This window comes from Triticum aestivum, chromosome 4B (assembly GCF_018294505.1).
Source record: "Triticum aestivum cultivar Chinese Spring chromosome 4B, IWGSC CS RefSeq v2.1, whole genome shotgun sequence".
Lineage (NCBI taxonomy): Eukaryota > Viridiplantae > Streptophyta > Magnoliopsida > Poales > Poaceae > Triticum > Triticum aestivum.
This window is the reverse complement of record NC_057804.1, coordinates 53,606,077-53,633,950: the sequence shown is the minus strand read 5'-3', so window position 1 is coordinate 53,633,950 and position 27,874 is coordinate 53,606,077. Positions and strand designations below refer to the sequence as shown.

Sequence of the window (27,874 nt, the reverse complement as noted above, 5' to 3'; positions counted from 1 at the left end):
GGGCTCGTGCTCGTCGTGAGTGTTGGTCCAACCTGTCAGTCGCTGGTGGCCACCAGGGGCAACTCTGGGTTGGCCTACCGGAAGCTTGGACAATCTGATGTGCCCTGAGAATGAGATATGTGCAGCTCCTATCGGGATTTATCGGCACATTCAGGCGGCTTTGCTGGTCTTGTTTTACCATTGTCGAGATGTCTTGTAACCGGGATTCCGAGTCTGATTGGGTCTTCCTGGGAGAAGGAATATCCTTCGTTGACCGTGAGAGCTTGTGATGGGCTAAGTTGGGACACCCCTGCAGGGTTTCAACTTTAGAAAGTCGTGCCCGTGGTTATTTGGCAGATGGGAATTTGTTAATGTCCAGTTGTAGAGAACTTGACACCAGATTCGAATTAAAACGCATCAACCGTGTGTGTATCCGTGATGGTCTCTTTTCGGCGGAGTCCGGGAAGTGAACACGGTTTTGGGTTATGTATGAATGTAAGTAGTTTCAGGATCACTTCTTGGTCACTTCTAGCTTCTCGGCCATTGCGTTGCTTCTCTTCTCGCTCTTATTTGCGTAAGTTAGCCACCATATATGCTTAGTCACTGCTGCAACTTCACCACTTGATATCCATGGTTATGGGATTGCTGAGTCCTCGTGGCTCACAGATGACTACAACAACAGCTGCAGGTGCAGGTTATGCGATGATCATGACGCGAGAGCGATGTTTGCTTGTTTTGGAGTTCTTCTTCTGCTTCTTCTTCGGTCAGGGGATAGGTTCCAGGTCGGCAGCCTGGGCTAGCAGGGTGGATGTCATTTGAGTTTCTGTTTGTGTTCCGTCCGTAGTCGGATGATGCTCTTGTGTATGATGTTGTTGTATTCGTGTGGCATTGTATGCCTCTTGTATGTATCCCCAACTATTATGTAATGGTACGACGTAATGATATCCACCTTGCAAAAGCGTCTCCAATATGCGCTTCTATCCTTGGTGGGACCTTCGAGTTCCGTTAGGATATGGTCGCATATTGGGCGTGACACCAGAGGCCCAGCCCGAATTGCTGTTTCTTTTTGCCTAATTCAGTGTTTCGAAGAAAAGTAATATCAAACGGAGTCCAAACGGAATGAAACCTTCGGGAGCGATCATTTTGGAACAAACGTGATCCAGGGGACTTGGAGTGCAAGTCAAGAAACACGCGAGGCGGCCACGAGGGTGCCCGGCGCTCCCCCTACAGGTGGGCGCGCCCCCCACCCTCGTGGGCCCCTCGAGCGTCCATCGACGTACTTCTTCCTCCCATATATACCCATGTACCCCGAAACCATCAGGGGAGCCACCGAAAAACTATTTCCACCATCGTAACCTTCTGTATCCGTGAGATCCCATCTTGGAGCCGTTGCCGGTGCTCCGCCGGAGGAGGAATCCACCATGGAGGGCCTCTACATCAACTCCAAGGCCTCTCCGATGAGTTGTGAGTAGTTTACCACAGACCTTTGGGTCCATAGTTATTAGCTAGATGGCTTCTTATCTCTGTTTGATTCTCAATACAAAGTTCTCCTTCCTCTTCTTGGAGATCTATTCAATGTAACTCTTTTGCAATGTGTTTGTCGAGATCCGATGAATTGTGGGTTTATGATCAAGTTTATCTATGAGAAATATTTGAATCTCATCTGAATTGTTTTATGTGTGATTAAGTTATCTTTGCAAGTCTCTTCGAATTATCAGTTTGGTTTGGCCTACTAGATTGATCTTTCTTGCCATGGGAGAAGTGCTTAGCTTTGGGTTCAATCTTGCGGTGTCCTTTCCCAGTGACAGCAGGGGCAGAAAGGCATGTATTGTATTGTTGCCATCGAGGATAAAAATATGGGGTTTATATCATATTGCATGTATTTATCCCTCTACATAATGTCATCTTTCTTAAAGCGTTACTCTGTTCTTCGTGAACTTAATACTCTAGACGCATGTTGGATAGCTTTCGATGTGTGGAGTAATAGTAGTAGATGCAGGCAGGAGTCGGTTTACTTGTCACGAACGTGATGCCTATATACATGATCATGCCTAGATAATCTCATAATTATTCGCTTGTCTATCAATTGCTCGACAGTAATTTGTTCACCCACCGTAATAATTATGCTATCTTGAGAGAAGCCACTAGTGAAACCTATGGCCCCCGGGTCTATCTCTTATCATATAAGCTTTCAATCTACTTTTATTTGCATCTTTACTTTTCCAATCTATATTATAAAATACCAAAAATATATTTATCTTATCATATTATCTCTATCATATCTCACTTTTGCAAGTGACCTTGAAAGCATTGACTACCCCTTTATTGCGTTGGTTGCGAGTTCTTTGTTTGTTTGTGTAGGTGCGCGGGACTTGTGAGGAGCCTCCTACTGGATTGATACCTTGGTTCTCAAAAACTGAGGGAAATACTTACGCTACTGTGCTGGATCACCCTTTCCTCTTCAAGGAAAACCAACACAATCTCAAGACGTAGCAAGAAGGATTTCTGGCATCGTTGCCGGGGAGGTCTTCGCTCAAGTCAAGACATACCACATACCCATCACAAACTCATCTCCCTCGCATTTACATTATTTGCCATTTGCCTCTTGTTTTCCTCTCCCCGACTTCACCCTTGCCATTTTATTTGCCCTCTCTTTCCCATTCTCCTCTCTCTTTCGCTTGCTGTTCCTGTGCCTTTCTTCCTTTATGGATTTGCCTAAGAACGTTGATCTCCATCTTAAAAGATTGGATGATATTGAATTAAACATTAGAAGCTTTATGACCTTGCAATTTGAGCATAATAGTTTCTTTAGAAAAGAGCTTAAAGAACAAAAGAGCTTTATGGAATTTATGAATAAAGAGCTTGATGATATGTCTAAAGAGTTTTATGGTTTGAACTCTCAGATTGCTTGCCTTGAAAAATCTATTGCCCAAATTTTTGATAAGCAAGCCACCTTGGTCAATAAGATGGCTGCCAAACCAGAAAAGTTGGATGAAAATAATGATGAAGATCTAAAAGTTATTGATGTGTCCCCTATTAAATCTTTGTTTTACAATATGAATCTTGATAATGATGGGACTGGAAGTAAATCAACTTTGGTTGAAAAGTGTTCCGATAATTTGGAGTATTTTGATCTTGATGCTAAATTTGGTAAAAGTGGGATTGGAGAGGTCAAGACTTTAAATAGCATTGAACCCACTATCTTGGATTTCAAGGAATTTGATTATGATAATTGTTCTTTACTAGATTGTATTTCCTTGTTGCAATCCGTGTTGAATTCTCCTCATGCTTATAGTCAAAATAAAGCCTTTATCGAACATATTGTTGATGCTTTGATGCAATCTTATGATGAAAAACTTAATTTGGAAATTTTTATACCTAGAAAACTTAATGATGAGTGGGAACCTACTATAAAGATTAAAATTAAAGATTATGAGTGTTTTGCTTTGTGTGATTTGGGTGCTAGTATTTCCACAATTCCGAAAACTTTATGTGATATTCTAGGTTTCCATGAACTTGATGATTGCTCTTTAAATTTGCACCATGCGGATTCCACCATTAAAAAGCCTATGGGAAGGATCAATGATGTTCTTATTATTGCAAATAGGAACTATGTGCCCATATATTTTATCGTTCTTTACATTGATTGCAATCTTTCATGTCCAATTATTCTTGATAGACCTTTCCTTAGAACGATTGGTGCGATTATTGATATGAAGGAAGGGAATATTAGATTCCAATTTCCATTAAGAAAAGGCATGGATCACTTTCCAAGAAAGAAAGTCAAATTACCTTATGAATCTATCATGCGAGCTACTTATGAATCAAGTGCCAAAGATGGCAATATTTAGATATATCCTCGCTTTTATGCCTAGCTTGGGGCATTAAACAATAACACTAGTTGGGAGGCAACCCAATTTTATTTTAGTTTCTTTGTTTTTGCTCCTGTTTAGTAATAAATCTTGCGTCTACTCTTTGGTTAGATGTGTTTTCTTATTTTAATTAGTGTTTGTGCCAAGTAGAACCTATAGGATAACCTATGGTATGAGTTAATTTGATTCTGCTGAAAAACAGAAACTTTGCGCTCACGAGAAAAAAATCAATAAATCACAGAAACGTGATTTTGCGTTGATTCGTTTTGCTGTAGATCAATAGACAAATTGCCTAGGACGTCCTATTTTGATAATATTTTTGTAGTTCCAGAAGTATTCGAAAGTTACAGATTGCTACAGACTGTTCTACTTTTGACAGATTCTGTTTTTCGTGTGTTGTTTGCTTATTTTGATGCATCTATGGCTAGTATGTAGGGGTATGAACCATAGAGAAGTTGGAATACAGTAGGTTTAACACCGATATAAATAAAGAATGAGTTCATTACAGTACCTTATGTGGTGGTTTTTCTTTCTTGCACTAACGGAGCTTATGAGATTTCCTGTTGAGTTTTGTGTTGTGAAGTTTTCAAGTTTTGGGTAAAGATTTGATGGATTATGGAATAAAGGGTGGCAAAAGCCTAAGCTTGGGGATTCCCATGGCACCCCAAGGAAATATCCAAGGAAAACTAAAAGCCTAAGCTTGGGGATGCCCCGGAAGGCATCCCCTCTTTCGTCTTCGTCTATCGGTAACTTTACTTGGAGTTATATTTTTATTCGCCACATGATATGTGTTTTGCTTGGAGCGTCGTGTATGATATTAGTCTTTGCTTTTTAGTTTACCACAATCATCCTTGCTGTACACACCTATTGGGAGAGAAATACTTGATTTGAAATTTGTTAGAATACTCTATGTGCTTCACTTATATCTTTTGAGATAGATAATTTTTGCTCTAGTACTTCACTTATATTTTTTAGAGCACGGTGGTGGCTTAATTTTGTAGAAATTGTTAGTATCTCATACTTCACTTATATTATTTTGAGAGTCTTTTAGAACAGCATGGTATTTGCTATAGTTATAAAATTGGTCCTAGAATGATGGGCATCCAAGTTGGGTATAATAAAAACTATCATAGGAAGTGAATTGAATACTATGATCAACTTAATGCTTAATAATTGTTTTGAGATAAGAAAGTGGTAATATTAGAGTCATGCTAGTTGATGTAATTGTGAATTTAAGAAATACTTGTGTTGAGGTTTGCAAATCTCGTAGCATGCACGTATGGTAACCGTTGTGTGAAAAATTTGTAGCATGAGGTGTTATTTGATTGTCAACCTTATGAGTGGCAGTCGGGGACGAGCGATGGTCTTTTCCTACCAATCTATCCCCCTAGGAGCATGCGCGTAGTGCTTGGTTTTTGATGACTTGTAGATTTTTGCAATAAGTATGTGAGTTCTTTATGACTAATGTTGAGTCCATGGATTATACGCACTCTTACCTTACCATCATTGCTAGCCTCTTCGGTACCGTGCATTGCCCTTTCTCACCTTGAGAGTTGGTGCAAAGTTCGCCGGTGCATCCAAACCCCGTGATACGATACGCTCTATCACACATAAACCTCTGTATATCTTCCTCAAAACATCCACCATACCTACCTATTATGGCATTTCTATAGCCATTCCGAGATATATTGCCATGCAACTTTCCACCATTTCGTTCATCATGACACACATCATCATTTTCATATTGCCTTGCATGATCATGTAGTTGACATCGTATTTGTGGCAAAGCCACCATGCATAATTTTTCATACATGTCACTCTTGATTCATTGCCCATCCCGGTACACTGCCGGAGGCATTCATATAGAGTCATACTTTGTTCTAGTATCGAGTTGTAATTCATGAGTTGTAAATAAATAGAAGTGTGATGATCATCATTATTAGAGCATTGTCCCTCATAAAAAAATAAAGGCCAAAGAAAAAAAAAAGAAAGGCCCAAAAAAAGAAAAAAAAAGAAAAAAAAATAAAGGGGACAATGTTACTATCTTTTTCTGCACTTGTGCTTCAAAGTAGCACCATGTTCTTCATATAGAGAGTCTCATTTGTTGTCTCTTTAATATACAAGTGGGAATTTTTCATTATAGAACTTGGCTTGTATATTCCAACGATGGGCTTCCTCAAAATGCCCTAGGTCTTCATGAGCAAGCAAGTTGGATGCACACCCACTTAGTTTCTTTTCTTGAGCTTTCATACATTTATAGCTCTAGTGCATCCGTTGCATGACAATCCCTACTCCTCGCATTGACATCAATTGATGGGCATCTCCATAGCCCGTTGGTTAGCCTCGTAGATGTGGGACTTTTTCCTTTTTTGTCTTCTCCACATAACCCCCATCATCATATTCTATTCCACCCATAGTGCTATATCCATGGCTCACGCTCATGTATTGCGTGAAGGTTGAAAAAAGTTCGAGATTACTAAAGAATGAAACAATTGCTTGGCTCGTCATCGGGGTTGTGCATGATGAGAGCATTCTTGTGTAATGAAAATGAAACATGACCAAACTATATGATTTTGTAGGGATGAACTTTCTTTAGCCATGTTATTTTGAGAAGACATGATTGCTTAGTTAGTATGCTTGAAGTATTATTATTCTTTATGTCAATACGAACTTTTATTTTGAATCATTTGGATCTGAACATTCATGCCACAATAAATAGAAATACATTGAGAACTATGCTAGGTAGCATTCGACATCAAAAATTTTGTTTTTATCATTTACCTACTCGAGGACAAGCAGGAATTACGCTTGGGGATGCTTGATACGTCTCCAACGTATCTATAATTTTTGATTGTTCCATGCTATTATATTACCCGTTTTGGATGTTTATAGGCTTTACTTTACACTTTTATATCTTTTTGGGACTAACCTACTAACCAGAGGCCCAACCCGAATTGCTGTTTTTTTGCCTATTTCAGTGTTTCGAAGAAAAGGAATATCAAATGGAGTCCAAACGGAATGAAACCTTCGGGAGCGAGGGCCGGCCGACGGGATCTGGGGCCTCCCGCCGCCCACGCAGGGGGCGACTCGGGAGGGGGAGGGGGAGCAACGTGTTACTGCAGATAAACATGTTCGCCCTCCTAATCCTATGATGTTGATGACAACTGAAATAATGGCGAGGCATCTGGAGATATACTCATCAAAACATACGAGTATTTTAGACGGTATATGTAGGAGGCATTTGAAGGTGATTGAAGACAATGTTGGCATGTGCAACCTTCCATGAACTTCCGTATGGATATTTGTATTTGTCCTTATGGATATTTTTTCTTTCAAACAATGCTATGAGTTTTGTATTTATTCATACGGATGTTTTTTCTTTCAAACGAGTGAGGGTCACAACAAAATAAAGATATATATAGTTCATGTAACTGCCAAATGCCTCATAGATCGCACGCAAAACAAACAAAAGCGTGTTTGCTAAATATCATGCAATTGAAAAAAAACAATCAATCAATTCAGTCACTTTCCTGAGAGAGAAGGCGATGCAGAGCTCCGAGAATAAGATGGGGGTGACACGATCGGTTGTGGGGTCCCCGGCTAGGCGATGCAGGTGCGGAGTCCCTGAATTGCATCTAGGAATCTTTCTACGTGAACCGGTGAGGGCAACACCGGGGACTCAGGGAGGTAGAACCGGCAGGCGGAGCTCCAGACATCGAAGAGGAGACGAAAACCGGTTGCGACGGAGATGACTCGAAACCAACGGCGGCAGTGGCGGAGACAGATTCAAACTAGATGGCTGCGACGATGATTTACCTTGGGGGGTTAGTGGCAACTCAAATCCGACAACTTCATGGGGCAGAAAGCTGGAGGAGAGAAGAGGTGGCGGTCAGAGCTCCAGCTGGTGGCAGAGACAATCGACGGCCCGGCGGTCCCTAACCGCATGGCAATGACAGTCGAGGGTGGGGGCTTTGGTCGTGTACATTTTTTGTCTTTTCTTTAGGATCGTACATTTTGGTCGAGAGGTCGGTTTCCATTTATGAGTTGAAACTGTTTGAGACCGATTTGTGCGTGTTCAAATTGAACTAGACTAATCAATCTCTACCTAATAATAAAGGGGATGCTTCTTCTGCCCGTCCGTCCAAAAAAAATACCCCCAAAGTTGCTACATATTACCCACTATGCCACTATAAGTAAAGAAAACGATTCGGTTTCTCTTTTAAAAGTCACCGTTGTACTTCGTTATTTCAAAAGTGTGATACCAGTATAAATCACAGAAGCATAAGCAGCACAGTGGCTAAGGCTAGTCATAGTGGGGAGTAACTTAGAGTAGTAATATGCACATGTTACTAGTCTATATTACTACCTTCATAGTGGGTAGTAATATAAGTGTGATAACATATAGATCTTCATTTATTGTTTTGTAGACTCATTTTGCATTGGAAAGCGCTATGTGGTGGTAACATATTATGTTACTCTATTTGCCTCTCTCCTCATTAATTACTTGACACATCATCTTCTTTGCTTATGTGACATGTATGTTACTACCTATGTTACTCCCACTATGACCAGGCTAATGCATCGCCCTACTAGCCAGGAGACCAGGGTTCGATTCCCAAGTTTCACACTTTTTCCATCCCTTTTCTCACTCACGTCCTCTCCCACATATGCTTTCATGGGCCGGCCCATTTAAGGGCTTAACTCCCTTGTTCTTTGTCATTTCGTTTTTTTGTCTTTTCTTCCTTCTTCAAAGTAATTTAAGGTTTCCAAATTTTTAAAGTGGCGAGTTTTCTAAAAAATGTTCGAGCAATCATAAAATGTATGTGAATTCAAAAAGTGTTTAGGAAATCTTTAAAAAATTGCTGATTCAAAAAATGTTGTGGTATTGCAAAACTGTTCGCAAATTATAAAAAAACATGATTTGGAAAAAATTGTCTGGAAATAAAATCATGTTCATGATTTTTTAAAAATGATCATGTATTCAAAACATACTCGGGAATCTGAAAAAATGTTCATGAAATTTTAGAAAAATTGAAAGAAATAAAAGAACACAAATTTTGAAAAAAAATTCTCAAATTTTTAAAAAGCTCATCGATTCAAAAATGTTTGTTGAGTAAAAAAATGTTCATGAATTCAAAAGTTGTTCGTGCATTTCAAAAAATGCTCGTGATTTTGATAGAAAATCCAAAAATTCAAAAAAAATATCGATTTGAAAAATGTTCACCGATTTCAAAAGTTTTTATGTCTAGGATTTGATTAGCTTTTCAGAAGTCTTTATATGCCTAGGCGTTGGGTTGTTCATGGTCGATGAGATTTGTTTCAAAGTTTTAGACATTCCCTTGCGCAATATAATGACAAGTGTGGCGTGCAGTGGCAAGCTCATAGCATTGGGATTTACCACGTCAAATGCATTTGCGATCACGTGGACATCACGACCATCATCGGCGAGGGTGGGAAGAGAAATAAGTGGCAACATGGTGAGCCACCGTGTTAAAATAGAAAACGCTCATATGTCAGGGTATTGAGTCATACTTATTTGGCTAGCGCATAGATTTTTTGTCTCCGCTTGCACGCACAGGCATATTTGCTTGTAATACCCAAAACACAAACCGCACCAGATAATATTAGGGGCTCAACCCATTAAATCACATCCAAAGACGAAACTACGGTTCCAATCCAAAATATTCCCAGGTTTAGCCATATCAGACTTGATGTCCATCAACATGAGCTCTCTTGCTTCCATCACCCATGAAAAAAAACCATTATAAAATTGCACTGGGAACTTGTCACTTCTTGGTCCTGGAACAACAAAGCATAGATGATTGTGTCAAATTGACCACAAAAACAACCTTTTTGAATACACCAGTACAAACTACCAATAAACCCCCAAAAAAATCAAAAAAAAACTAGCACAAAATCTAAATCTATTCCTACAAGCATGCAAATATTGATACACAATCATAGTGGAGTGCCATACACAATCATAGTGGAGTGCCTTAAGAACTTGATTCATGCTGAATCGGACGAAAGGTTAGCCATTCAAACCGAATCAAAAACCATACCAGAAAACCCTAATTCCTTTCGTTGGCACGTAATCAGAAACGGTGCCACTGGCAAGGCAGGTCGGAGAACCCAATGAATGTGAGAATTTTGAGAAGAATTGCTCGACACATAAGATGGCACTCCAGAGAATAAGCAAGCTGATGACATGCTCTCGGGGGTTATACCTGATGGCTTGATATACTCTAGCTTTTTTCAGAACCATACTCTTTACAGAAAAAATGATAAAACCATACTTAGAGAATATAATATGGGTCCACACAAAGGAACAAAAAATTTCTAGGCACCCTTTAATTTTTTTTCTTAATATCTAGTGTGCCCTTTAACATGGTTAGAGCATCTCCAATAGCCGCACGAAAGTGCAGCGCCCAAAATAAAATTTCTAGCGCCGAATTAGCGGTTTGGCGCGCAGGAGCGACGCGGTGGTTTCCAGACGTGCAAAAAATAAGCATGTGCTGGTAGCGCTTCAATAGGCGCTCGATAGTGCAGCGTGCGCGACCATCCGGTGCTTGGCAAAATGTGAAACAACACATATCAATTTGACAATATGAACCAAATAAAATGATCTAAAAATAGGAACATCATGATTCATACCACCAACATATCATAGTTCAAATGAGGACATAGTTCAAAGTATGAAACCACATGCAAGTTCACACAAATATAGGTTCACACAAACAAATAAACATCAACATTCATGCCTCCTCATCTTCTTCCTCCTCATCATCACCATCATGCTCTTCCTCTTCATTTGAAACTCGGACGGTGTTTGCACTAGTGCCACCATCCACAGAAGGCATCGGCGCAACGGAAGGCGTGCCTCCACCCATAGGTGCTCCCATGCCTCCAAAGCCACCCGGACGTGCACTCATGCCACCTATCCCACCCATACCTCCAGATGCTCCCATGCCACTCATGTCTCCAATGTCACCCGGAGGTGCACTCATGCCTCCCATCCCTCCAAATTCTTCAATGAGAGACCCAAAACTCATGCCACCCATGTCTTGCATAGTAAAATGTCCTTGTCCATGGTGTAGATTGCCGACCTTCCTTTCGGTGCATCGATCAACCTCACACCATCCTCATCCACTTCATATTCGTGGTCTTCTTGATGAACTTTGTTGGTTTGAGACCAATGATCATATGAATTGTTTGACCCAACATTCATAGTTGACAAATATGCATCATCAAGCCATACTACAATACACCATAGCACACACACACACATCAAGCCATTCGTATATAGCCATCTATCTCACAACAACAAAAAATAAAATAAAATCTTATACCTTGTGGGAATTTCCTCGAACACATTAGGCGCGGCCGGTGGCGCACCAAATTGCGAGCTCGGGGGCGCTTCGGGCGGCGGTGGCGGAGGCTGGAAGGCGGCCGGAGGCTTCACACCACGACCGGCATTCGCCTTGCTCTTCTTTTGGCTTCCATTCGCCGCAGCAGACTGTGGCCGCTTGGAGGCGATGCTTCGTGTGTTCGCAACGGCCGGCGGTGCGACGACCCCTTGCGAGGTCACCCGTGGCGGCATGAAGAGTCCGCGGGCGAGCGTGGCGGTCGGAGTGGGTGCGGCGCCGTCGGCGGAGAAATCTGCGCTAGGGTTTGCGCTCGAGGCAGCGGCGGCGTTGGCGGCGGGGTCGCGAGCGTACGGATGAGTGGGGGAGGCTAGTCTACCCGTCCATGGCACGAATTTCGCCGGCAGCGCCGCAGGGCGGGGCGGAGCGGCCGGAGGTTTCAGCGCGGGCGCGGGCTGGCGGTTGGTCTCTCGCGTGTATTTCTCCTTTGCCCCCCGCGTTGTAGCCGCCCAAAATACGCAACAAGCTGGGCCCAATTAACCGCGTGCGTGACTATGCGGCGACTGTTGGAGCGCTCGGCCTGGCGCGCGCCAAACTAGCGAGTTTTTGGGCGATGCGCTACTTTTAGGCGGCGGTTGGAGATTCTCTAAGATGCAACCGCGCGAGGCAAATATGTAGTACAACATGCATGGTCTCCATCGAGCCGAAATGTCACGCTAGGGGTACGTTGGTGTTTATCCACTATGTACTTGGAATAAAAATCCATGAAAATATTCCCTCCATTCCGAAATACTTATCGGAAAAATTAATAAAAATAAATGTATTTAGAACTTAAATATGATTAAATACATCCATTTCTCCGATAAGCATTTCATGACGGAGGGAGTACTACGTAGTATCCACTACTTAGGTGTTAGAGGCGTCGAAACATGCGTGTGTGTTAGAATAAATCCGAGGCATTCCATCGATCATCCGAGGACCAAGCAATCACACAAGCACGTCACCGAGATTTGTTAACGAGGTTCACCGATATGGCTACATCCCGGGGCCTGACTACGGGCGCTCCTCTCCGTGACACTGTCACAATACCGCACACCGGCCACCCGAGCGCCGGCACACGCCGCCGGCTCCCCCTTGCGCGCATGTGCTATTATGTTGGCATAGGTTACATCATGTGTCTACCTCCGGTATATATTAGAGGCCTAGAATACAAGTGTCCTACTAGGACACGACTCCACATCCTACGTAAACACAATACAACTCATAGTCCAACTGTAACCTACCTTGTACACAATATTCGACACAACTCCAACAAACTCCACCTTGACGAATATTCTCCACAACCTTGAATTCGTCAATGCGTCAAACTTCCATGTACATTGGACTTGAGCTTATCCCATGAGTACTGCTGCTACTCCAAAGACTCCACATGACTCCACCTGCAACTTGTAGTCCCTTTTTTTCTTGACCACGGTCAACACTGAGCAAAATTAAGTTTCTTGTTACTCTAGCTTGTGCTCCCAACTTCCAGAGTATCCGTCCAATGCCATCACACACTGATCACTGACCTGCGTGAAAGTGAACAACTCACATATTGGGTATCACACATAAGAGTTACCTAAACTCAACATCACCGCTCCTTTCTTGACCGCATGTCTGAAACATGAAGGAATTTCACCGTTGCTTGTAGTCATCTCAAGTCAAATTCGCAATTGTCTCACCACATGTATGACCACCAGAGCCCTGGCCCGTCTCCATGTCCAGTGCGCACCGCACGCCTCGCCGCTATTACCGCGTCGAGCCTCCGCTGTCCCAGTCGAGTCTCAAGGGTCGCGAAACCACATCACTCAACCCCCACAGTAGAGTACCACCGATCATCACCGACCGATGACGAGTTTCATTCTTCCATCAGGCCATTGGGCTCCAGTCTGAACTACGTGTCACTTGCTTTTTTCCCGTTTGCTGAATAGGCTTCGATTCCCTGGATCCTTACACCGTAGCCCCTCAATCCAGCTCCACCTTCAACATGACTCCACGATAGATGATCAGTCCACCCTCGCGCCCCGTCGACTTCAAACTCTCATGTGCACCGTCTTGAATCAACCCCGCGCCATAGTCTTGCCGAAGCCGCACAGGCCCTTGGGGCCTGTCCAGAAGTCAGTCACCATCAGCATCACGCTCCTATGTCGATGTCGCTGATCCAAGCACAGTCTTCTGTACCAACCGACTCGCGTCGATCCGTCAGACTGCCCAGTCCGACCCATCCGAACTCGTTCGACTGTATGACACACTCAAGGCTCCCAAATCGTCTTATGTGAATTTCCGTCTATCACATAATTCCATCTCAGCTGACATGACTTCCCGCAACGCCCTCAAGCATCCTCTTGTGCCAACAAATTTTCACCCATGTCTGCCACAATCCAAGATTTCCAGTTCCGCCGAACTTCTCCACCTCAAACTTGGTACCCGTTAGCGCCATAGTTCTTTGTACGGCTGACCCTGTGAAAAAAATTGAGCAGTCTTCCAGTGATCCCCAAGTATAAGAACAGAATCTATGTCTACTACTAGCAATCTAGCTAGTTGGTCTTCACGTGAAGTGCTCCCTTGGCTCAACTTCCGATGCTAGCGCTACCTTTGCCAAAGCCCTGATGGATGTATCAATGGATTTTTCCTTCGCTTGATTTGATCCGCCTATCTATGTCACGTCAGGACTCGGTCTTGTTTTTGTCTTCAAACAAATCTCCAGTCTCTGCTTTTTCCTGCATGCACTCGTCCACAGCTTCCTGCACGCATGCCACGCACGCCGGCCTCACCAACCGTCCCAGCCGCGTGCGCCGTGGCCTATTCCGTCGCTCGCCTTGCATCCTCTGCAGCCACACTAGCCATCTTGGGCCGCCTTAGCCACACGCTTGCAGGCCCCTACTGGGCCTTAGCGTGCCTTGCACAAGCCAGCCCGGCCTGGCAACTTGCCGATGTCACTCATCGCCACGGGATTCCTGCCACTGCCACGCGCCGACTGATTCGATCGAACCGATCTTGCCGAGTCCTCTAGAACATGCCGCCGCCGCTTCGATCGACTGAACCGATCTAGCCGCCCGCTGATGCAACTCACCGATGCATGCTTCCTGATGCTTATCCTGATCTCGTCGATAGCGCACCCAACAACCACCGCGGAACATCTTCCGCACATCGTCTTTGTACCGAAACTTGACGACGATCCATCCACTAGATCAATGAACCGCGACCTTCTTAAACCTTGCTCATGATACCATTTGTTAGAATAAATCCGAGGCATTCCATCTATCATCCGAGGACCAAGAAATCACACGAGCACGACACCGACATTTGTTAACGAGGTTCACCGATATGGCTACATCCCGGGGCCTGACTACGGGCGCTCCTCCCCGTGACACCGTCACAATACCGCACACCGGCAACCCGAGCGTCGGCACACGCCGCCGACTCCCCCTTGCGCGCATGTGCTATTATGTTGGCATACGTTACATCGTGTGTCTATCCCCGCTATATATTAGAGGCTTAGGATACAAGTGTCCTACTAGGACACGACTCCACATCCTATGTAAACACAATACAACTCATAGTCCAACTGTAACGTACCTTGTACACAATATTCGACACAACTTCAACAAACTCCACCTTGGCGAATATTCTCCACAACCTTGAATTCGTCAATGCGCCATACTTCCATGTACATTGGACTTGAGCTTGTCCCAGAGTACCGGTGCTACTCCAAAGACTCCACATGACTCCACCTGCAACTTGTAGTCCCTTTTTTTCTTGACCACGGTCAACACTGAGCAAAATTAAGTTTCTTGTTACTCTAGCTTGTGCTCCCAACTTTCAGAGTATCCGTCCAATGTCATCACACACTGATCACTGACCTGCGTGAAAGTGAACAACTCACATATTGGGTATCACACATAAGAGCTACCTGAACTCAACATCACCGTTCCTTTCTTGACCGCCTGTCTGAAACATGAAGGAATTTCACCGTTGCTTGTAGTCATTCCGAGTCAAATTCGCAGTTGTCTCACCACATGTATGACCACCAGAGCCCTGGCCCATCTCCATGTCCCGTGCGCACCGCACGCCTCGCCGCTATTACCGCGTCGAGCCTCCGTTGTCCCAGTCGAGTCTCAAGGGTCGCAAAACCACATCACTCAACCCCCACTGTAGAGTACCACCGATCATCACCGACCGATGACGAGTTTCATTCTTCCATCAGGCCATTGGGCTCCAGTCTGAACTACGTGTCACTTGCTTTTTTCCCGTTTACTGAATAGGCTTCGATTCCCTGGATCCTTACACCGTAGCCCCTCAATCCAGCTCCACCTTCAACATGACTCCACGATAGATGATCAGTCCACCCTCGCGCCCCGTCGACTTCAAACTCTCATGTGCACCGTCTTGAATCAACCCCGCGCCATAGTCTTGCCGAAGCCACACAAGCCCTCGGGGCCTGTGCCACGTGTTTCCATGCCCACAAGTCGGTCACCATCAGCATCACGCTCCTATGTCGATGTCGCCGATCCAAGCACAGTCTTCTGTACCAACCGACTCGCGTCGATCCGTCAGACTGCCTAGTCCGACCCAGCCGAACTCGTTCGACTGTATGACACACTCAAGGCTCCCAAATCGTCTTATGTGAATTTCCGTCTATCACATAAGTCCATCTCAGCTGACATGACTTCCCGCAACGCCCTCAAGCATCCCTCTTGTGCCAACAAATTTTCACCCATGTCTGCCACAATCCAAGATTTCCAGTTCCGTCGAACTTCTCCACCTCAAACTCGGTACCCGTTGGCGCCATAGTTCTTTGTACGACTGACCCTGTGAAAAAAACTGAGCAGTCTTCCAGTGATCCCAAGTATAAGAACAGAACCTCTGTCTACTACTAGCAATCTAGCTAGTTGGTCTTCACCTGAAGTGCTCCCTTGGCTCAACTTCCGATGCTAGCGCTGCCTTTGCCAAAGCCCTGATGGATGTACCAATGGATTTTTCCTTCGCTTGATTTGATCTGCCTATCTATGTCACGTCAGGACTCGGTCCTGTTTTTGTCTTCAAACAAATCTCCAGTCTCTGCTTTTTCCTGCATGCACTCGTCCACGCTTCCTGCACGCATGCCACGCACGCCGGCCTCACCAACCGTCCCAGCCGCGTGCGCCGTGGCCTATGGGACCTCCTATCTGCCGCATTCTACGGCAGACTGGAGGGGCTTCGCACAGGGGGTGCCTCGTTTGGGCCGGCCCACGAAGGAGCAACTACTGACGTAAAATATACAACGCCCTGAAGGCGATTGGAGATTCGAACTCAAGACCTTCCGATTAGTAACCGCGTCCGGTAGCCATTGCACCACTACACATTTTATGCCAATATTAAGCAGCAAACACTATAAGAACATAATCCACGACAGATCTAAACTTTTTTAGAAGTTTGAATGCAGTTCATTCTTTTTTTTTGCAGGACAAACGCAGCTCGTTTTCAAAACCTGTACCTTTTTTTGAACGCGGACAATTCCAAAAATAGAGAATAATTATTTTAAAATGTTGAACATTTTTTGACCTGTGAACAATTTTCTGAAAAACAGCAAAGTTTTTTTGTAATGTTGAACAAATTTTAAAAAACAAGAACATTTCATAAAATTTTAAACGAAAAATAGAAAAAGCAAAAAAAATTGAAACTTGGAACAAAATTTGAAGAAAGCGAACATATTTTTGGATCTGTGAACAATTTGTGAGAAAGGGAACATTTTTTGTAACTCTGAACAAAATTTGGCAATGCGAACATTATTTCAAATTGTGAACATATTTTGAAAATGCGAACGAGATTGGAAACTCGAACATTTTTTTAAACTTGGAACAAAATTTGAAGAAAGCGAACATATTTTTGGATCTGTGAACAATTTGTGAGAAAGGGAACATTTTTTGTAACTCTGAACAAAATTTGGCAATGCGAACATTATTTCGAATTGTGAACATTTTTTGAAAATGCGAACGAGATTGGAAACTCGAACATTCTTTTAAACTTGGAACAAAATTTGAAGAAAGTGAACATATTTTTGGATCTGTGAACAATTTGTGAGAACAGAAACATTTTTTGTAACTCTGAACAAAATTTGGCAATGCGAACATTATTTCGAATTGTGAACATTTTTTGAAAATGCGAACGAGATTGGAAACTCGAATATTTTTTAAATTTGGAACAAAATTTGAAGAAAGCGAACATAGTTTTGGATCTGTGAACAATTTGTGAGAAAGGAAACATTTTTTGTAACTCTGAACAAAATTTGGCAATGCGAACATTATTTCGAATTGTGAACATTTTTTAAAAGTGGGAACAAGATTTGAAAGTCGAACATTTTTTTAATTAATTTAAAAGATTTCAAATGTGAACAAAATTTTGAAAAACTGAAAAGCAAACAAAAAAATCATGAACATTTTTTGAATTGTGAACAAAATTTTGCAAATGTGAACACTATTTAAGAAATATGAACAATATTTGACAAAAAGGACATTTTTGAATATTCTGAACCATATTTGAACTTTTCGAAATGCTTACAAAGAAAAAGTAAAAAAAAACATTAAAAAGGAAAAACAAAGAAAACGAGAAAAAAGAAAGAAGAGAATAAGACTGAAGAAAAAACAGTAGAAGGAACAAATGGTTTTGTTCGTTGCTATTTTTACAGATCCACGAGCCTGTTGCGGTGGCTAGCGCGGTTTGTAGGGCTGCAGGAGGTCGTAGGTTCGATCCCTAGCGTGATTCTTTTTTGCGGTTCATCTCGCGAGGCGAAAACCACTCAAATGGGCCGGCCCAGGGTGAGCTCGCCCTATGCGAAGCGGCGACTACTTGCCGCAATAAGCGGCGAATAGGGAATTCCGTGGCCTATTCCGTCGCTCGCCTTGCATCCTCTGCAGCCACACTAGCCATCTTGGGCCGCCTTAGCCACACGCCTGCAGGCCCCTACTGGGCCTTAGCGTGCCTTGTACAAGCCAGCCCCGCCTGGCAACTTGCCGATGCCACTTGTCGCCACGGGATTCCTGCCACTGCCATGCGCCGACTGATTCGATCGAACCGATCTCGCCGAGTCCTCTCGAACATGCCGCCGCCGCTTCCATCGACTGAACCGATCTAGCCGCCCGCTGATGCAACTCACCGATGCATGCTACCTGATGCTTATCCTGATCTCGTCGATAGCGCACCCAACAACCACCGCGGATCATCTTCTGCGCATCGTCTTTGTACCGAAACTTGACGACGATCCATCCTCTAGATCAATGAACCGCGACCTCCTTGAACCTTGCTCATGATACCACTTGTTAGAATAAATTGAGGCATTCCATCGATCATCCGAGGACCAAGCAATCACACGAGCACGACACCGAGATTTGTTAACGAGGTTCATCGATATGGCTACATCCCGGGGCCTGACTACGGGCGCTCCTCCCCATGACACCGTCACAATACCGCACACCGGCCACCCGGGCGCCAGCACACGCCGCCGGCTCCCCCTTGCGCGCCTGTGCTATTATGTTGGCATAGGTTACATCGTGTGTCTACCCCCGCTATATATTAGAGGCCTAGGATACAAGTGTCCTACTAGGACACGACTCCACATCCTATGTAAACACAATAACCTACCTTGTATACAATATTCGACACAACTCCAACAGTGTGAACCCTTACGGTAGGTCGGTCCTTTGTTTGTTGGTACGGACCCGAAACACCTCCTTTAATTCTCTTTCCGGAACGACATTAAAGAGCAAAATTGCGACTTGTAATAAATAAATAAACTGCTAAGTCGGCGGTTTGAAAAACGAATCCAAGATGTATATATATTTGCATGCACATGCACACGTATCCAAGATGTATATGTATTTGCTTTGGATCCATTCTGATCTCTAGTGGTGTACTATATAGGACGTATGGATGTCGATAACGGCCGAACGTTCGGCCTCGTGGTTCGCCAGATGGAACGATTTGTTCGGTGACGGGTGGGCAGCTACCGAACAAATTCGTTCGGGATGAGAGGAGTCCCAGCCCGAACGCCCTCCCCCCACCCCAGCATAGCTTCTGTTTGGCCTTATCTAACTTATAAAGGATGAAGGGGTAGGTAGTCACAACGAAGGCATCGAGCGCACGGTACCATGCGAGGGAAGAAAGCCCACCGTATCGCGCCGCGCGTGGGGGTGCAGCGCACCACGCGAAGGAAAAAAAACACCGTAGCACGCGAGGTAGAGAGCGGCGCCCCAATCCACAGCCCCGCACCCCTCGCTCCTCCCTCCCTCCCTCCCTCCCTCGTCCTCACCCGCCGCCGCTCCCTAACCCTAGCCCCAATCCACAGCCCCGCGCCCCTCGCTCCTCCCTCCCTCGTCCTCACCCGCCGCCGCTCCCTCCAACCACCTCCTCCTCCTTCCGATGGGTCGCCGGATCCGTCGGCCACCCCATGGACTTCGCCTGGAAAACGCGGGCTGGGAGAGAGAGCGCGGGCGGGCGGTAGAGGAGGGTGGCGGGCGCCGACGTCGCAGTCGAGGGGGAGCAGGGCCAGTCGGCCGGAGCTGGAGGCCGGCGCTGGAGGAAGGAGCGGCGAGGAGAGAGGCGCCGGCCATCGGGGACCTCCTAGCCCTCTTCTCCTTGTCGCCATGGCAGGTGGAGCTCGAGCCATCGGTCAGCCTCCCCCTCCCCATGCGTAGGTACCCCCTGCTCCCCTCCTCCTTCCCTTGATTTATCTCTCTCTCCCCCACCCTATCTTCCCCCTTCCGTGTTGCCATGGCCCGTCGCTCCTTCGACCCCGGATCCCGGTGATGCTATCTCCTGTGCGCCGCCTCAATCCACCGCCCTCCCCCGCAGGCTCTTCCGCGCTGGCTTCCACGAGCTGGGTTGTTGCCTCCTCCCCTCCCGTGCACTATCTCAACTTTTCTCCACAAAAATGATGAAAGGCAGCGGCTCAATGCCTCCTTGGAACTCCACCCTGTTTAACTTCTTCCTCCTGATTCCTTCCACTCTAAATTAATTTAGGGTCTGGGTGTGTAGTTTTTATGGTGGGTGTGACGGATCTTGGGGAGGTGAGGAGGACAGAGGTGGGAGAAGGACTGCGAGTCTGGAGAATCTAGGCTGCACATATAAATCCTCTCCATCTTCCTCTCCCCTTTGACCCCTCCCCCCCAGTTCTCCAGTAATCTGATTTTGATTTCTTCTGTTTTCGTAAGAACAATGTGTGCAGATCTGTAAAAGAAGAGAAGAGGAAGAATCCCAAGGAAGAGTTTGGTGAAGAAGAATAAGGTGAATTCACCTCTGTCTCAAGCAAAGTCACATTTGTTCCTGCAATTTGATGTTATGATTTATTTTATCCTTGTTTAGATTTGTTTACATGAATGCCAACTACTTTATTTTACTTATATTCCAGTGACTTTTCTCATTTGTTTTTTGTTCGTGATCTGCTCTGCTTGTTTTGGCTCCTTTTAATTGATGCATTATTTTTGTCTATTAATGTGTACCCAGGTGACTATGTGAGTTGCATTGACAGAATCCATGTATTAAGCTGGGGCATTTTTGGCAGCTGCAGCAACCTGACAATTCATTTGTTCTCATACAAGGTAATTTACTTCCCCCCTTTATGTATCATGGATGGATATATGTGCTGGTTGGTTGTCATTACTGAAGCAAGAATTGTTGATGATGACTACCTTCGAGCAGGTTTTTATTGGTTTTTCTTTCTCCATTTTTTGTATGATGTATGGATGTTGTAGGATAAATGTGAATTAACAATACAACAGCTTCCAGAAGTATTTTGCAACTTCAGAAATCCAGAATTATGGTTCTGATGTTAATGACCAGGATGATGCGATAGCCTCTTTTGATTCGTATCTATTTTTTCGATGCTTGAAAGATATACTTGCATCACTTGACTGGAATAATCTAACTTGCGTTTCTCTTTTTTTTTCATTTCCAGAGAATAATCTAACTTGCGTTTCTCTTTTTTTTTCATTTCCAGAGTACTTTGCTGCTAGCATAATTGTGGTCCATTTTCTACTCTACTTTTCCTTGATCTATATACATGATTGTCAATTTCCAACTTCTTAGTTACAGAAAAAACAAACAAAATTCAGTTTAGATTTGTCTGCTGTAGGCATTAAAAGATTCATCAGAGCCATCATTCTGAACATTGTTTAAAATGACACCCTATTGCCGTTGGTGCCAAGAACTTGTGATTTATGGCTTATGTCAATTCCATCTTTATAGATGCTTGTGAAGTACATGGGGAAGGTGTGCATGGTTGATGATTATGTTCTGGATTGGAGGCTGAAGCAAACTCCGTCAGGTTTCAGGTGCACGCCCTCTGTCTCTGTTTTCGTCTCTATAGCTAAACTTGAGAATTGTACACTTTGGTATATAAAGTTAATCGCTGAGTTTACATGCAGTTATGAAAGTTAGAGCATATACATGCTTGATTTTACTTCCTTTAATACAGGGCATTCTATAATTACTAAGAACTGATTAGTTGAAGTGTGCCTCCCTATTTTGTCCAGATAATTACTTCAGGTTAGGCGGGAGAAATAAAAAGGGTAACCATAGATATATGGTGTAGCATCATGAGGTTCAGGTTCCTGCTGTTGATCAACCGTTGCTTCGGTCGAGGTGGGTTATGCTTGATTATGTTCTTTGTATTTTTGTTCATGGCCTACACTGGTGTTATCATCTATTCTGTTTCAAAAATTTCAATGGCTTAGTTTCATGTCCCAGTACCACTTGAAGTACAACTAAGTACCTTCTGACAGGGCAATAATGTATGTATTTACCTATGGTTATTGTTCCCTATAAGAAACATGATCATCTCACCTTGGTTTCCCCTGTATCTGACTTGGGACAGTTTTATGTGAGATTTGTTTTGCATTTTCTGTGTGTGTGGATGCTTAAGCTTAAGCTTTTGTTATTTGGTTCAGTTAGAGATTAAAGAAGACTGAAATTGAGTCGATGGTGTATATACTTGATATATATAAATGGTCAAAATAAGGAAGTGCTTTTATGAAAGTTAAATATGCAGTTGTCTTCCTGTTTGAATCTTCATTGGTGATTCCAAGTTTGTTGCTTTCCCCAAAAGTGGAGATTTGTAGTACCGACAGAACTTCAACCTATTCAGCATAGATCTTAAATTGACCAGACAATAGTATAATAATTTTTATTTACGGCCTTAGAATTGTATTGCCACAAAAAAATCAGATTTGAAATCGCAAAAAAAGCAGGTTCTTATGCTCATAACAATCCAGGAGATGATTCTGTAGCTTAATGTTTGCTTAATCTTTTCCATCCTTAATTAGTTAAAGGTATTAATTTGGTGATAATTTAAGAATCTTCGGGTAGTAGAGATCATGTAGGTCATTTAGCTCCGCCCACCGGCCGCCGGAGATTAAAGAAGACTGAAATTGAGTCGATGGTGTATATACTTGATATATATAAATGGTCAAAATAAGGAAGTGCTTTTATGAAAGTTAAATATGCAGTTGTCTTCCTGTTTGAATCTTCATTGGTGATTCCAAGTTTGTTGCTTTCCCCAAAAGTGGAGATTTGTAGTACCGACAGAACTTCAACCTATTCAGCATAGATCTTAAATTGACCAGACAATAGTATAATAATTTTTATTTACGGCCTTAGAATTGTATTGCCACAAAAAAATCAGATTTGAAATCGCAAAAAAAGCAGGTTCTTATGCTCATAACAATCCAGGAGACGATTCTGTAGCTTAATGTTTGCTTAATCTTTTCCATCCTTAATTAGTTAAAGGTATTAATTTGGTGATAATTTAAGAAACTTCGGGTAGTAGAGATCTTGTAGGTCATTTAGCTCCGCCCACCGGCCGCCGGCCAGAGGTGAGTTCTTTTATACCTGTATAGGAGAGGGGGGGTGCTCATATCGGGGCTGCAAATTGGGAGCCTCTGATGTTATCACCATCCCGGTTCCGTTCTTCAGATACGCAGAATCGTTCTTGTTCATTGGTTGCTTGAGGGGAATGTTATTTTCTTGGAGAGACAGAGAGAAATCTCTACTGAATTAGGTGTTGAAGATGTTTTCTTGTGTATGTGTGTTTCAGTGCGAACCCGGATCAGTTGCTGCTCCAAACCAGACAATTTGGAGGATGAACGCGAGTCTCCCAGCGATGCCATGGTTAGCACTGTTCTTTCAGTTGTCTCTGTTTCAAACCATACAATTCATTTAGGCAAAATACTGGAGACACTATCATTCATACTGTATTTGGCATGGTAGTGGACAGTCAGAACCTTACGGTCTTGCAACATCCTCAGAATAAATATTCTGCTCCAATCAGGTTCTATGTATATTCTGTTATCCACGGTTTATCTCAGAAACGAGGATTTCATATTACACAAGTGAAGAATCCTTGAGAAATGTTTATGGCAAATGTCAACCGTAAGTCCGCACAAGACATAAGTGATCCCCAAATGGTGAACAGTGCCATTCTACAAAATAAAATGTCTGCAGAACAAAAAGGACCCTGAACAATTTCTGGAATTTTTGTGTTCCTTTATTTGTTACTCCTCTGCACTACATCAATTTTTCCAGGCTCGTTTTGCTTTCAAGTCTGATGCGCGTGTTTTTTCTCATATATATAGGAAGAAGAAAGTATTCGCTCCAGACGTAGATGTCTAGCTTGCCTGTGTGCTGTAACATTAATCAGTGCATCGGGCCCAAAGTTTTCTATCATTGGAACCTTGATGATTTATCTCATTTGAACATAATCTAACCCCTCTGATTTTTTTCAGTACATAATTGTACACCTTCTATGCCCCGCTTAATTGTGTGTTCATTTTGTTAATCAAGAAGCATCTGATTTTATGGCTGGGTATGTTGAAAATATATAAAACCTTTCTTCTTTTGGATAATTTGTTTCCCTTTGACCAATCTTTGTTACTTGCCTACACATCTGTGCATAGCGTGGTGCTCCAGCGCGACCGCTTCGTGTGCTGCCTCGAGTCGCATGGCCACCATGCCCGCGCCGAGGCGAAGGCCGCTGCCACTCTCAACGCCCTCTGCTGCGCGCTCTCGCCGGCGGCGTTTGCAAAGCCTTGTCGTGGCGCTGCAAGTGTTGCCCCCCTCCTCCCCAAGGGCAAGGTGAAGGAAGGTGCATGTGTGGTTCTTCAGCAGCTCGCAGCGAGGATTGCTGTGTCCAACCTGCAGAAGTATGCCAAGAAGTTCTCGGAGATGTAAGCCACGACACATTTTTCTGCCATGATTTCCTTCGGTTGGATTTCGTGGATTTAGGTGTTGAAAAATTATGGGTTGTGGATGCAGGATTAAGGACATGTCCCCGCACTACAACGAGAGATCTGAGCTGTTTGGAAGTTAGTTTAGGTTTTTGTTGTGGATTCACAGCTTCTCACATGTATGATCCTCTTAGACCTTTAGATTTCCAAAAAAACTAAATGAAGATATGGTGGTATGGTCTCAATAGTACAACTTAAAGCCTTCCATGTTTTATATTTTCTTTAAAATTTGCTCTTGAAGAATTATGTATCTATGTTAGATCCGGTGAGAAAAGGCGGCTTTCAAGTAGAGGTTGCTGCAGTGTTGGGCACATTTGGTTTTCGACTTAAGTGTCTAAATATTCTCACAATACTTGGCTCCCTTTCGGCCTTTGCGCCATTGGCGCAACGAGTCATCTAGTGACTATAACAAAGAAAAGAAAGCCTAGTATGGCCCAGTTTGTACTAAGAATAAAAACATTTTTTATCTGTGAAAAAGAAAGCTCAGGTTTTGCCATATTATGAAAAAAAAACTGCCATTAAAAGAAGAAAACTGAGAACTAAAAAATCCCAGTGATGCAAACCGGAAATTGCCATCTGTCTTTAACCAAGAGAAAATGCTATGATAAAAATGATATTTGTTTACAAAAAAATAAAACAAACATGAAAATGCCTAAAACCTACAATGTGTACAAAAATAGAAAAATAACAAAATACATATGCAGTAAGTATTTTTTCATGTAATATACAAGACTAATTTCCCATCTAATATAATACCAAAAAATCATACATGAATAAGAATGCAACAATGCGATTCCTTAGTTAAAAATTGTATGCTTTCTCGCATCGTCCTAAAAAAAGAATCTTGCCGCGAGCATTAAACTAAATTTATCGTGGGACATCTAGTGAACTTGCCATGGTAAAAAACTAGTTGACATCTTCTTGAAAAAAAGAAACTTGCTTGCCTCCGTTTAAAAAAAAAAGAAACTTGCCATGGGCATTAAACTGAATTTATCATGGGACATCTAGTGAATTTGCCATGAAAAAATCAGTTTAAAATTGCCATGAAAAAATGTCGACATTGTCTTGAAAAAAGGAGCTCGCCATGGGCATTAAACTGAATTTTCAGTGGGACATCTAGTGAATTTTGCATGGCAAAATCACTTTAAAAAATTGCCATGGTAAAAAACAAATTTGACATCGTCTTCAAAAAGGGAAACTTGCCATAGGCATTAAACTGAATTTGCCGTCGGACATCTAGTGAATTTGTTGTGGTAAAAAATAATAACATCATCTTGAAAAAGAAACTTGCCATGGGAATTAAACTGAATTTGCCGTGGGACATATGGTGAATTTGCCATGACAAAATCACTTTAAAAATTGCCATGGTAAAAAAAAGTTGACATCGTCTTGAGAAAAAGAAACTTGCCATGGGCATTAAATTGAATTTGCCGGGGGACATCTAGTGAATTTCCCATGGCAAATTCACTTTAGAAAATTGCCATGGTAAAAGAAAAGTTGACATCGTCTAGAAAAAAGAAACTTTCCATAGGCATTAAACTGAATTTGTCGTGGGACATCTAGTGAATTTTCCATGGCAAAATCACTTTAAAAATTGCCATGCTAAAAAAAAAGTTGTCATCGTCTTGAAAAAAGAAACTTGCCATGGGCATTAAACTGAATTTGCCGTCAGACATCTACTAAATTTTCCGTGGCAAAATCACTTTAAACATTGCCATGCTAAAACATGCCATGATCTACGAACTAAATTTGCCATGGCCAATTTAGGACACAAAATAATTCGTCTTGTCCTAAAAAACTTGCCATGCTATCTAGAAAAAAGTGTGACTTTCCTAGAAGAATGCTTGTAAATACGCATGTATAGTGGCCATGAAAAAAAAACTCAAATTAAGTTTCCCATGTCAATACATCTTAAGTTTGCAAATAATGGCAGAAAAACAACACATCTTAAAGTTTTGCATGACAAACCTGATCTTGAGCTACCCATGGGACGACATGTTAAAGAATTGACATGGCAATATCACATTATAGACAAATTAAAAGCAATGGACAGCCGTTCCAGGGAAGAAAACAACTAATTCCCATATAAATGTTTAGATCAGAGGAAAAACCCCATAAAAAACACCATGAACAAAACAACTACTTCCCATATACACAGTGAATCTGCGATGCATCTACTCCACCAACAAAGTGTGACCAAACTAAAAAATCCATCTCATCTCTGCCTCAATTTTCAGCCATGGACTTAAATTGCCATCCTTCATTGAAAACTACATTTGCCTTGGCAAAAAGTGGAGACATGCCATTTTTTTCAATTGTCATGTGATCATGGCAATTAAAATTTGCCATTGTGTTGGGTAAAAGCATGGTAATACTTTGCCATGAGATATAGGAGGAACCTCCAAGCACTTGCCATGTGACAGCTACAAATAGAAACAAGACTCTATAGAATTTCCATGATGAAAGAACACATTTGTTGAGAAAACTGCCATGGGCTTGAACAAAATTTTACTAAAATTTGCCATTGCCCCATTTACTATCACATATCATCTACAGCAAAAAGAAAGAAAACAGGCCTACTGCCCACATCTAAATTGGACAGAATTTTTTGCCATAGCAAGTACTCCCTCCGTTCCAAAATAGATGACCCAACTTTGTACTAAAGTTAGTACAAAGTTGAGTCATCTATTTTGAAACGGAGGGAGTATATATAAACATCATGGCAAAAATTGCAGTAATTTTGAAAAAGGGATCTCACAGTGTTAACAACATGGGAAAAAACCAAACAAAAGGGCATGTCACAAGCTGTGAATGTTCTTAACATTTAGAAAAAATTAAACAAAAAGGGAATCTAGAATCAATGCCAACGCTTGCATTAAATCTGTAGAATACATAAACCGTAAGTGTTGTGAATCATTGACATGATTTTTAGAGACAACAAATAGTATGTTGATAATTTCAGGCGTTCATGCTTCAATTGTTGGTAAAATTCAGGCATTCAGGCACGGGATGAATTGTGAAGCATTGACAACGAATGAAATTGGGAATGAAGCATTGCTCACCTTGAAAACGCTTTCCTAATTGATGTGGCGGAAGTCACGGGTCATGGCGGTCGCTGCGAGGAACAAGCTGTGGGCACAGCGGCGACGCATCCGGCTTGCTCGTCTTGCTGGTAATGTTGTAGACTAGGAACGTGACCGAGGGCATGGTCTGCGGCTGTGGCCGCTGGCACCACAACGCCGACGGTCAACGCGCCCTAGTGCAGATGCTGCCCGCAGCGCGCGGAGCAGAGCTGTCCTGGCCGCCAGGCATGGAGAGTCTGGCGCCGAGCCGAGCATTGGCGTGAGCCATCCCTGGCCGCATG

At 43.0% G+C, this 27,874-nt stretch overlaps 2 protein-coding genes across 13 annotated transcripts; one reads left to right on the top strand and one right to left on the bottom strand.

Annotated features, from left to right (window-relative positions):
* Positions 1–9,347: 9,347 nt before the first annotated feature.
* On the bottom strand, positions 9,348–13,389 carry LOC123089950 (branchpoint-bridging protein). The gene is made up of 3 exons (XM_044511477.1): positions 13,320–13,389; positions 11,201–11,741; positions 9,348–9,650 (listed from the first exon to the last, which is right to left on the bottom strand). The coding sequence occupies exons 1-3, from the start codon at positions 13,387–13,389 to the stop codon at positions 9,638–9,640; spliced, it is 624 nt and encodes a 207-aa protein (XP_044367412.1). The 3' UTR covers positions 9,348–9,637.
* Positions 13,390–19,505: 6,116 nt separating this feature from the next.
* On the top strand, positions 19,506–24,799 carry LOC123090957 (uncharacterized). 12 transcript variants are annotated; one of them, XR_006442678.1, is made up of 9 exons: positions 19,506–19,922; positions 20,084–20,515; positions 20,735–20,829; positions 21,476–21,561; positions 21,763–21,871; positions 23,322–23,395; positions 23,860–24,089; positions 24,181–24,450; positions 24,539–24,799. XR_006442678.1 is itself a non-coding variant. In XM_044512331.1 (4 exons), exons 2-4 carry the CDS (start codon positions 23,367–23,369, stop codon positions 24,591–24,593), a joined length of 354 nt encoding a protein of 117 aa, XP_044368266.1. In that variant the 5' UTR covers positions 21,763–21,871; positions 23,322–23,366; the 3' UTR covers positions 24,594–24,799. The 12 variants fall into 12 exon arrangements, 5 of the variants coding, with proteins under 5 accessions (XP_044368266.1, XP_044368265.1, XP_044368264.1 ...); XR_006442677.1 differs by having other exon boundaries at positions 19,506–19,926; XR_006442679.1 differs by having other exon boundaries at positions 19,507–19,922; positions 20,443–20,515.
* Positions 24,800–27,874: the final 3,075 nt, after the last annotated feature.